The sequence below is a fragment of the Tasmannia lanceolata genome, unplaced genomic scaffold, assembly GCF_043159265.1.
Source record: "Tasmannia lanceolata isolate RefF3 unplaced genomic scaffold, GAP_Taslan_0.1 ptg000037l, whole genome shotgun sequence".
Lineage (NCBI taxonomy): Eukaryota > Viridiplantae > Streptophyta > Magnoliopsida > Canellales > Winteraceae > Tasmannia > Tasmannia lanceolata.
In genome coordinates this window covers 53314194-53325520 of record NW_027518714.1, presented here as the reverse complement: position 1 = coordinate 53325520, position 11327 = coordinate 53314194, and the positions used below count along the sequence as shown (strand labels likewise).

The 11327-nt window shown below is 37.5% G+C and overlaps 1 protein-coding gene across 1 annotated transcript; it reads right to left on the bottom strand.

Annotated features, from left to right (window-relative positions):
* Positions 1 to 6686: 6686 nt before the first annotated feature.
* On the bottom strand, positions 6687 to 10879 carry LOC143861022 (U-box domain-containing protein 9-like). The gene is made up of 3 exons (XM_077371908.1): positions 10353 to 10879; positions 8015 to 8422; positions 6687 to 7741 (listed from the first exon to the last, which is right to left on the bottom strand). The coding sequence occupies exons 1-3, from the start codon at positions 10626 to 10628 to the stop codon at positions 7076 to 7078; spliced, it is 1350 nt and encodes a 449-aa protein (XP_077228023.1). The 5' UTR covers positions 10629 to 10879; the 3' UTR covers positions 6687 to 7075.
* Between the last annotated feature and the right edge of the window lie 448 nt (positions 10880 to 11327).

Below are 11327 nucleotides of genomic sequence, written 5' to 3'. Positions count from 1 at the left end.
CAACAACGATTAATTATTATTGCTATAAAACAAGTTTGTATTTTGTCTTTGTTACCTGTTACTAATAATGAGAAACAATTTGAGAGAGGAACGAGATGAATCCACCAAAGAAGACACTTTCCCTTTGTTCGGAAGAGGAATCCAGACAAACTAGACGAAACGAAAGAGATCAGACTGAATGGATAGAAAACACTTAAAGACGAATTCCAATTTTGGTTTGAGAAACCTCTTGTGACTCTTCTTTTCACTTATAAACTATGGAATCGTCCAAAAGGGCCTGATATATCCATCCCCTCCACTCGCGCGTGTTAACTTACCAACTTCTCCAAGCTTAAGCTTTTGGAGAAGTTGGTAAGTTAACATGGTATCAGAGCAAATGCCTGGGATCAAACCTCCTTAGTAGCAAAATCCACATGCAATGGCAAAACCCAAAAGAGGGGCCATACGTGAGGGGGAGTGTTAAAGTATAAAAGATTAAATACTGCCTTCCCCATGGTGCGGTGAGCGTGGAGAAGGCAGAGCAAATGTTAACTTACCAACTTCTCCAAAAGCTTAAGCTCTTGGAGAAAGTCGTTATTTTATCTTTTATACTTTAACACTCCCCCGCACGTGTGGCCCACTTGGCAAACATGTGGTCCCACTTTGGGCTGACCATCGCATGTGGATTTTTGCTATCCGGGAGGTTTGAACTCGAGACCTTTGGCTTTGATACCATGTTAACTTACCAACTTCTCCAAAAGCTTGACACCATGTTAAGCTTTTGGAGAAGTTGGTAAGTTAACAGCGCACTCCTCTTTTATTTATGATGACTATGTTCTTATTAATGATTACTGTATTGGCACGGTTTATGTAAGGGTGTAATTATTTTTTCCTTTTAATAACATATGATAGGGGGCAGAGCCAGGAATTTGGTCCCCGGGGGGGGGGGGGCGCAAAGAATGGTTGTTGTATGTTGTGGCCCACACTTTTATAGAGGTTTCTATAAACAAGATGCAATCTATTTACATTGCAGCCTTGTAAAATAATAGTTTGGATCATCCTATGAAACGGGTCCTAGCCCTTTTTGAAAAATACTAGAGTTCAAAAATACAACAGCTTGGATCAACCTATTCATATTGTGGCCGAACAAATCCCGGATTTCAGGGAGGCAACTGCCCCCCTCGCTCATGATTTAAGGGGTGCAACCTATTTACATTGTGGCACAACAAATGAGAGATTTCAGATCTCCTGTGAAGTGGGCCGTACTGTCCTTTTTGTAAAATGGTGGACTCTGCGGCCGCACACCATTTACAAACTCATGACAGTTACAAGTAAATATGAAATTTTATATGTTGCATGTCCACATGTGAAGTCAAGTTTTTTTTCTTCCAAAACTACTGTGAGGCCCACTTCATAGGATGATCCAAACCGTTCATTTGTTTGGCCACAATGTAGATTGGTTGTGCCCCAAAACTCATTTCCATTCGATGATCTAACGTATAGATGTTGTCCCATGGGTTATGATCATCATCCTATGATAATGATTTTTAGGGCACAACTTATTTACATTGTAGCCCAAGAAATGAAGGATTTGGATCATCCCATGAAAATGGGTTTCAATTGTTTTTTGAAAAAAATACAAAAGGCCACAAGCCTATCCAGATTTTTTTTGTAGGTACTCATGTAGAAATGGAAACTTCAGTGAGTGGGTAAGAGAGTACTAGTGAGAGAGAATGTGTGAGAGAGAGAGAGAATTAATTGCATTAATTTCGTTGGTTATTGAGTGAATTACAAAACAAATGCTATAAAAAGGGGCTTTACGAAAATTTTGCATTGATTTAGGTTGTTAGTGGAGAGAGGAATTAGGAGAAAAAGGCTATAAAACTTTCCCACTATGAGGCGGTCTTTACGGAACGCTGCCAGGACAGCACACAACAGCTTGATCATGAACCCTCTTTTACACTGTTTACAAACTAAAAACCTGGTTTCTAAAATTCGTGTATCCAAACGGGCCCTAAGATTTAACGAAATTTTCCAGATTTTCAGGGGGGCAATTGCCCCCTCTCGCCCCCTGCTGGCTCCGTCCCCTCCACTAACCCCAGCTTGTCCATAAAAAGAACTTTTCTTCGACATTTCCCTTCCGAAAGCCATGTTACTACAACAGCAGAGAAAAGATAGGTAAGAAAGCACAGAAAAGAATAAAGAGTAACAAAGGAAGAGTGTATCACTTCTTTTAGTTTTAAGATGGAGATGTGCAGTGTATTGAACAAAAGCACATGAAGTAGGCCCTTGCATCTTGATACTGACACAGGGCAAATACACCAACCAGAATTATACAGAATTATAATGTAAGTTGGAGGAAGTGTGGTATATCTAGTGCCTTCCTCTGCTTTATGTCATTTCTTAAAGTTAGCTTACCCAATGGTGAGGAAGGAAGGGACCTAGTGAGGAGAGTAAGAAAAGGCTAAAAAACAAGGAAAAATAAAACTCCACTCAAAAATACAATTTATTTTTTCCCTGCTTTGCAGCCACTTCTCATCCTCTCCTCACTCATGAGCTCTCAAGTCAGTCCTTCAGTTCTCCTAACTTCCCCACCCCAATCTTACCTTAAAAAAAATTTCATGGTTGCCAAGCAACGACTAAATGTGCCTACAGCACCCAAGTTAGTAAACATCTAAAGGCTTTTTTTTTTCTTCTACCAAATGTGAATCACTCCAGAAATTTGGCCGAAACCCAAAAAAGAAAGACTAGAAAGGGATGAAGATATTGAGTTATTAGCCATTCAATGTCACCAACCACATTTGACATAACACTCCATTCAACCCTTCCAACCACTTACACAAGATTCAAGCATCCACTGGATTTTCTTCAGTTAAAAAAAAAAAAAAAAAAAAAACAGCTATAGGATGGGTTTGTTTTCATAAAGTTTTTTTGATGAAAAATTATTACCAGAAATTTTTTTTAATTGCCTATGAAGTGTCTTAAGAATTGACTTCCAAGTAAAAAAAATTATGGAAAAAATATTCACTAGCATATAATCTCCATTGTCCATGTGATGCAATTATATCTGATATTGGGAGTTTGTAAGGCACATCACAATCAATGTATGGGCCACATCCTAAAATTCTTGCATCCTTCCATCCAATCAATAGTATGAAGTGTCTAATCAAACTTTACTTTGAGTCCAATAATCAGTTTGGACTCACAATCAGTTCTCAAAATCCAAAACAAACAGGGCCTAGATGTTTTGGATTGTTCAACTAGTGTCATTTTTTCTGTGACCCATCTGCATGTTTTTCTCTGACCCATGCTCACTAGGAAGTAGGAACCAACAGACAAACAGGTCAAATAATTACATGAACACCATGTCATGTAGTCTCTTGACTTCTAGTGATACTAGATTAGAGGCAGTGAGGCACGGGGCTGTTAAAGAAGATGTGGATTGGGGTTCTGAAGCCCCCCCTCTCTCACAAGTAAATCCCTCCCAAAGAAGTCATAACTATATGCTATCGAAAATCTGAATGTGGAAACTGATCATACCCCTGACCATGATGATCCGACCGATCCACTCAATCCGATCCTTTAAGATGCTAATGTTCTCTATTATCGTTGATTACTAGAAGAATCTATCAATCTAGGCAACCCTTTATGCTTAAGCAATGGATTCTTAGGATTGCAGACCAAATGGAGAAACCCTAATTATATTTCTTTCTCTCATTAAGAAAAGACACATTTATATAGATTGGGATTAGTGTTAGGTCTCCCAATCCATCAAACTCCTATTTATGTACCCTTAATGAGATTAGTCTTAATTACCTAAAACCCTTAGTTTAGAAAACCCTAGAAATGTGGGTCACCTTAAAAGAGACATCTTTACCACTCTCCCACTTAGTCCATATTGACAATCTTAGGTCTTAGAAAAGACTCTTGGATTTTAAGTACTTTGAAAACAACAATCCTGGCAGATGACCAAACGTTTCTAAAATAATTCCTTTTAGTCTAATCATTTAAGAGATAATTTATACTCACATAAAGGGTTTCAAATTCTTGAATTAAGGCCGCAATGGCCCTCATGGTGAGCATGAAAGGAAAAATTGAGGAACATGGTATATTTTTCAAAAAAATATTATTTAAAGCTTTTCCCAAAATTTAAAATCCTAGTTAAAAATTCATGACTAAAATTAAGGCCACGTTTGGATACCAGCAAGATTTAGATTTAGATTTAGTTGATATTTTGAACTGGATCAGATCCTTAGATTTCCAAATCAGCTACAGCATTGAAAAAAATTCCGATTTTCAAATCTTTTCTGCAAGACATTATTTGGAAATCAATATTTGTGGCAACGTCCGTCACCATTGCTGCTCCTCGACGTTACTCCGGCAACAGCGAGACATCCCTCCCTCCCTCTCTCTCTCTCTTAAAACATGATCATCCAAATCAAAATACAAATGCATGAGGTATCCAAACGGGCCCTAAAGGCTAAAGAAATGTGTACATCATCAAAAAATTTCATCATCCTCCTGTTTGGAGGGTATAATTATCTGAACTTTTCAATAAGTGGGAGTAGAAGAGCGAGAAAATTCTGTTGATATTTGCACTATTAAATTCTATACAATGGAGAGTGATTTCTAATTTCACCATGGGAACTATCACAGGTTTCTTTTATCGTTTTTGGCAGGTAAAGAGAAATTTATTACAAAGAAACAAAGAGGGAACATCTTTATTTTTAGGAAGGAGAGATTACGTGTCTACCTCAGAAGGATAACATATTTACAGAGGACAGGTCCACTTCAATAATAATGCAAACCATCCATTTGTTGGTGCCAAAAGTCTTCTCTATTGGAGGATCCTAACCATTTGTAATGTACCATAGAAACTCAACAGCTCAAAAAGTAAAAAGAAGAAAAAAGAAGAAATCAATGGCATAGAACATTGAATGATGTTGGAAATTTTGGGTCCATTACCCCACCTAAATTGTAAGGTTCAGCTGATGAATCCTTAGGATTATTTTTTATTAAATCTCCACCAAATAAGGCATTTGTTTGTTTTGGATTTTGAGAACCGATTGTAAATCCAAACTTGATTACTGGACTCAAAATTAACAGTATATTTGAGTCCAATAATCAGTTTTTGGACTCAGTGAGTTCTCAAAATCCAATGCCCCTGTTTGTTTTGGATTTTGAGAACCGATTGTGTCCAAAACTAGTTATTGGACTCAAATTTACGTTTAATTATGAGTCCAATAATCGGTTTTGGGCTTGCAATCAGTACTCAAAATCCAGAACAAAAGGGAAATGATATCAAAAAGCCCAGTTGACATGCATTTTTGGTGCCAATGCTTTCCTTTGAATAATATGCACTGTTAAAATAATATGCACCGACATGGTATAATTCCTTTTGACCAAATAAAAAGGGAAATGATATCAAAACTCCAATGTTTTGATAAGACGCGCGAAGCATCTTATCGTTTAGAAATTAAACGGCTGTCAGAAGAATTTTTACCGTTCTCAATAAGCCCTTTAAATACTAAATGACAAGATGCTGCGCGCATCTTATCAAAACAATGGAGTGCTGACATCATTTCCCAATTAAAAAAAGCCCAGAATAATTCCTTTCCGATCATGCCGAAAGGTTCCATCTAGGGAAAATGAAAGTAAATGGACATTATTTTAATGTTATATAGTATGGGATTTGCTAGGGACCATCGCAGAAGCCATTCTACGGCTGGGCTGTTGCATGTGAGAGCAGCCACCTCAGATGAATAATTGAATAAGACAAAATCTGAGCCTATGTGGTTGCCCTCACATGCAACAGACCAGCCCCGAAATGCCTTATGTGATGGTCCTTATCAAATCCCTTGTAGTATTGTTTCGTTGCCATTTACTATTCATGTGACAAAAGATATAAATTTCTTTTGACTTTCGTCTCAAATCAAGATCAAGAGAAAAAAGAAAGTAGAGAAATGGGATTCTTTTTTCTCCAAATGGGCCCAAAAGAGAACTCACCCTTCTCCTTACATTTGACCCAGTAAAAAAGCCAAGGAACCATTTTAGCTCTATTTGTGGCAATCACCATCCCCTATGTTTGGCATTTTCTTCGCAAGCAAACGAAGGTGGAAAGAATAAACATACCACACCCCACCACACCACAAATGGAGCCATCAATTGAGAATGACTCACCGAAGTTGCACTATGCTTAGCATGACTCAACAAAGTTGCACTATGCTTAAAGGCATCAAAATACTTGTCTACTTCAAAGGTTGTGGAACAAAGTTTTCAGCTCATGGATTATTCCTAACGGGTGAAGTAGCCATATAGGACAGGTTTCGGATTCCAATAACTCAAGATTCACTGCAACACTTGTAGATGTCTTTAATCCATTTTTTTGAAGTACCCATGTTGTACACGTGTCGGATTCCGATACTTCAGCATTCACTGTGACACTTCTAGATCTCTTTAATCCATTTTTTTTTTTTTTTTTTTTTGAGGTTAGCCGAATTCGACACTCTATACCCATATTTAACCACACTCATGCAACATAGAACCAGAGGCAATGAGTAGTATGTACTATATCAACAATGTCAATAACCATGAAATGCCAACATGTACAATGGGTCTTGACAGGTTCACTACAAATATTCACCTCACTTATTCACTAGCTAAACTACTATTTCTGCTCTAAGCTAGATTACTCGAAAACCAGGATATCAGAAAAAAGCCCTTAATCAGGAGTTATTCAATGAAACATACAGAATAAGAAAATAATGTTTGAAATCAAAATCTTACCAGCAGCAAAACATTGTCTAGCAGTGTACAATGTAGAAAAGGGTGAAGGACCCTTTGGCTTGAGAGGAGAAATGGAATCCCATTTCTATATATGAGCCGCAAGTGAGGTGAAGGACTCTTTGGCTTGAGAGGAGAAATGGAATTCTCTGTCTTCTATATATGAGCCCCTAGTAAACCCTAGCCAAGAGGCAGGTAGACCTGAAAATCCGCAGTTGAGTATACTAGCAATGGAATGTCATTTACATGCGTCGAATGGGATCAATGTGCATATGATGAAAATGGGTATTTACAGAGCTTATTACTGGCAAGATCATGCAGTGTGAGTGGTCCTCTTCAGTCTCTCAAGGATGCCACTGGCCTTTCTCCGAGCCCTCGAAGTTCCATTCATCGCAAGTTGCGAGAGTGTCCCATTGGCGTTCTCTTCTTCCCTGACTTCCCTCAACTTAGTCCTATCATTAACACAGATAGAATACAGAATAGCAGACGAATTCTCCCTATTACGGCCGCAAGTGCTATCTTTAATTATGCTTAACAAGCAAGGCACTGCCTCACACTGACTCATCTCCTCAAGGGCTTGCTGGTTAATAGACAACATTGCGAGGATCGCTAGTGATTCATCCACGAGCGTCTGTTCCATGATAGTTTTTAGGATCACTCTAACTGCACCATCTTTAGCAGCTATTGCCTTGTTCTCATGGATTATACATAAGTTGAAAATGGCAGAAGCTGCGTCCTTCTTAGCAATTGAATTTCCCTGTTCGAGAAGATCGATAAGAGGCTTCATGGCACCCGATTCGCCAATCTTGACTTTGTTCGAATCAAGAGCCGATAATGTGAAAAGGGCGGCGGCGGAATTGCTTTTAGTCTCCATGGTTCCATTTTGTAAGGCATCTATAAGCAAATTGATGGCTCCAGGGGTCTCCGCAACGATCTTCTTATTGTTGTCATATATGGAGAGATTCAAGATTGTCGTTACCTGTTAAAGTATAAATGATTAAATAACACCAACTCTAACAGCTTAAGCTTTTGAAGCATTGGTTGTTTGGTTGTTTCACATGGTATCAGAGCAATTGCCTCGCGACAACGTCCTGAGTTCAAAACCCAACAACTCCTTAATATTAAAAATCCACGTCTACGGCCAACCCAAAAAGAGGGGACACACGTGAGGGGGAGTGTTTAAGTATAAATGATTAAACAACACCAACTCTAACAGCTTAAGCTTTTGGGGCAATTGGTTGTTTCACATTACCACATCTTCCTTGAGCTCAGGGTGGCGATCCAAGTAGGTCTGTGATAACAAAGACAACAATTGGGGGATCGCGTCTGGGGTCTCTCCGAGAAGGGCTCGGAAGGAGGGCATCCGTTTGGTGAGGAGTCGGAGCTCTTTTACAGCCTGCTTTTGTTCAGAAATGGATGGGAAAGCGATTTTCTCGAGCAATGAATCCAAGTGTATACGCTCGCCTTGCGTAATCCCTCCTTCACAAGATTCATGGATGGGAGCCGGTAGTTCGATCCCTTGCTTTTCACACCATTGTGAGATCATGCTCCGAACCAAGTAATTCGGAGTGAGAATCGAATGAGAGAGGACTTGTAGTGTCCGAGGACACGTTCGATGCCCTGCGTTAAGCCACGCCTGGATGAAAGGCCGGTCATAGGTCTGCATAAGAAACAGAGAATCGACCAGTAAAGCATAGAAGTGATGGAAAGATTTACAAGTAGTGGGTTTTGGGTTGTGGAAAATCCCTCTGAATTGGTAAACAAAAAATGTTACATGTGGAAGGAAATCTACAAGCAATCAACTTAAAAGCATAGAGACGTCGATAGAAATGAGATGGGAAATCAAAAACCAGTAAAGCATAGAAGTGATGGAAAGATTTAGAGATTTGGGTATTGGGTTGAGGAAAATCCCTCTGATATGGTAAAAACTGTTGCATATGGAAGAAATTCTGCAAGCAGTCAACTTAAAAGCAAAGAGACATTGATAGAAATGAGATAGGAAATCAAAAAACAGTGAAGCAAAGAAGTGATTGAAATAAAAAACCAGTGAAGCAAAGAAGTGATTGAAGCATTTACAGGATTTGTGTATTGGGTTGTGGAAAATCCCTCTGATTTGGTAAAAAAAAAAAACTGTTGCATATGGAAGAAATTCTGCAAGCAGTCAACTTAAAAGCAAAGAGACATTGATAGAAATGAGATAGGAAATCAAAAAACAGTGAAGCAAAGAAGTGATTGAAATAAAAAACCAGTGAAGCAAAGAAGTGATTAAAGCATTTACAGGATTTGTGTATTGGGTTGTGGAAAATCCCTCTGATCTGTTAAAAAAAAAATGTTGCATGTGGAAAGAATTCTGCAAACAAGCAACTTCCAAGTATAGAGATATAGTTAGAAATGTGATTGGAAAAAAAAAAAAACAGAGGAATTCAGAACTCTTATTACAAACAAAGTAACTGAACAATAAAAAGCATAGAAAATGCAAATAAAATAATTTCAGGAACAAATTAGATGCAATTAGAATATAGAAATTCATCCCAATCAAGTTCTTCTTTTGGTTCACTTCAGATTCCAATACCTCACAACAAAACAAAAATTTACGAGAGCAATGAAACACCCAATTGAACTCTCCAACAAATTATCCAAATCTGAAGTTGGCATGAAAGACGAAACAGAAAAAACTAAAAATTATTAATAAAACAACAAAGAAATCTCTAAATCAAAACCAACAGAAACATCAAAATTCATCCTCACACCCACAAAAAAGAACATTCAATTGATGGAAACATGGAATATAAAACATTCATAACTAGTTGAAAATCCCCAAATAAGCCAAAAAAAATTGTAATTGGCTATTACAATTCCCAAAAAGCTCTCAGCAGCAAATTAAAAATAAAAATAAAAGAGAAGGTAAGTTCGCCCCATTATCAAAACATGGTAGTGCAAATAGCATTACCCAAAAGTAAATGTGCAAACAAAAAAACAGGAAAAGCAGAAGCAGAAACACAAAAACCAGAATTCTTAAACCAAACCCACCTGTCCATTAGCCAAAATAACAGGATCCTTCATCATCTCTGATGAAATAGGACAAAGAAAGTGCCAATGAATTTGTTATTGGCACTATTCTGATAATGGGACGAACTCACCTTCTCTTTTATTATCTAATCATCCATCAGCAGCAAATTAAAAAACAAAAAACAAGGTGAGTTAACCCCATTATCAAAACATCGTAGTGCCAATATAATTAGGTTCAAACAAAAAGATTGGAAAAACAGAAGCAGAAACATAAAAAAAACACAAATTTTCAATCAAACCCACCCGTCCAGTAGCGAAAATAACAGGATCCTTCATCAATTCTGATGAAATAGGGCAAAGAAAGTCCAAATGAAATTGTTATTGCCACTACCATGTTTTGATAATGGGACGAACTCACCTTGTCTTTTATTATTTAATCATCCATCAGCAGCAAATTAAAAAACAAAAAAACAAGGTGAGTTCGCCCCATTATAAAAAATCAGAGTGCCAATATCAAAAAAATCGTAAAATCAGAATCAGAAACATTAAAAAAAAACACACAAATTTTCAACCAAACCCACCTGTCCAGTAGCCAAAATAACAGGATCCTTCATCAACTCAGATGAAATGGGGCAAAGAAAATGCTCAGGAATCGAATCAAACTTCTGAGAAATCGATCTTTTAAACTTCAAATCCTTCAAATCAATCAAAGTTTTCGAAGCCTTATCAAAAATCTCAATCCCACAATCCTCTTCTTCAGTAATTACTTTCATCAATCTCTGTAATTCTCTCTTTAATTCCATAGCTTTTACTACGCTTGAAGGATCCACGCTTTCTATAGAACTTGATTTCGCCATATTTTAAACAAAAAAAAAAAATCAAAATCAAAACCCTAAATATCAAAACCCTTCTTTTTTTCTTCTTCTTCTTCTTCTTGCTCTCTCATAACGCTCCCTTCTTCTTCTTTTTCTACTCTATTAAATAATAAATAGAATTTAATAAAAAAATCTCTTTTCTTTTTCTTTTCCCTCTGTTCTGTTTCGTTCTCTTCAAGCTTTGATAAAAAATAAGAGAGAGAGAGAGAGAGAGATTTTTTCTACTCCGTGTTTGTAATGATGGATCACTCGTTCGACAGCTGGTAATAAGTAAGGACAATGATAAATTCGCTCTCACTGTAGGATTATACGCTCCCCTTGTAACGTGAATGGGGGAAGATTTTAACGATTTTTTGACGTCAAATCACGTTAAAGGGCTGGGTGCGCATAATCCTACATGGAGGGTGAAAAACTCATCTGCCACAACGGTAATAGCCCACGGAAATTGCTCTTTCTGTCTTTCATAGGGCAAAAATATGCGGCTGATAAATTCACCCATCTTGACTGAAATACGGGGGGTGTATTATTCTTTCAAGGGTGTGAATTCATCATTTTCGTTTCCTTTTTCTCTTTTATTTTTTCTTTTTTTTGCCCCTCTCTCTCTCTCTCTCTAGTATTTTTTTCCATTTTTTCCATTTTTATTATTCCTTTCTTTGTTAGTGTAGTTGAATCTGTTTAAGT

Coding starts and splice junctions, on each gene's coding strand:
- LOC143861022 (XM_077371908.1), bottom strand. CDS start 10,628: ATGGCGAAATCAAGTTCTATAGAAAGCGTGGATCCTTCAAGCGTAGTA. Junction 8,423..10,352: donor TTATTTTGGCTACTGGACAG/GTGGGTTTGGTT, acceptor TTTCTTATGCAG/ACCTATGACCGGCCTTTCAT. Junction 7,742..8,014: donor CTGAGCTCAAGGAAGATGTG/GTAATGTGAAAC, acceptor ATACTTTAACAG/GTAACGACAATCTTGAATCT.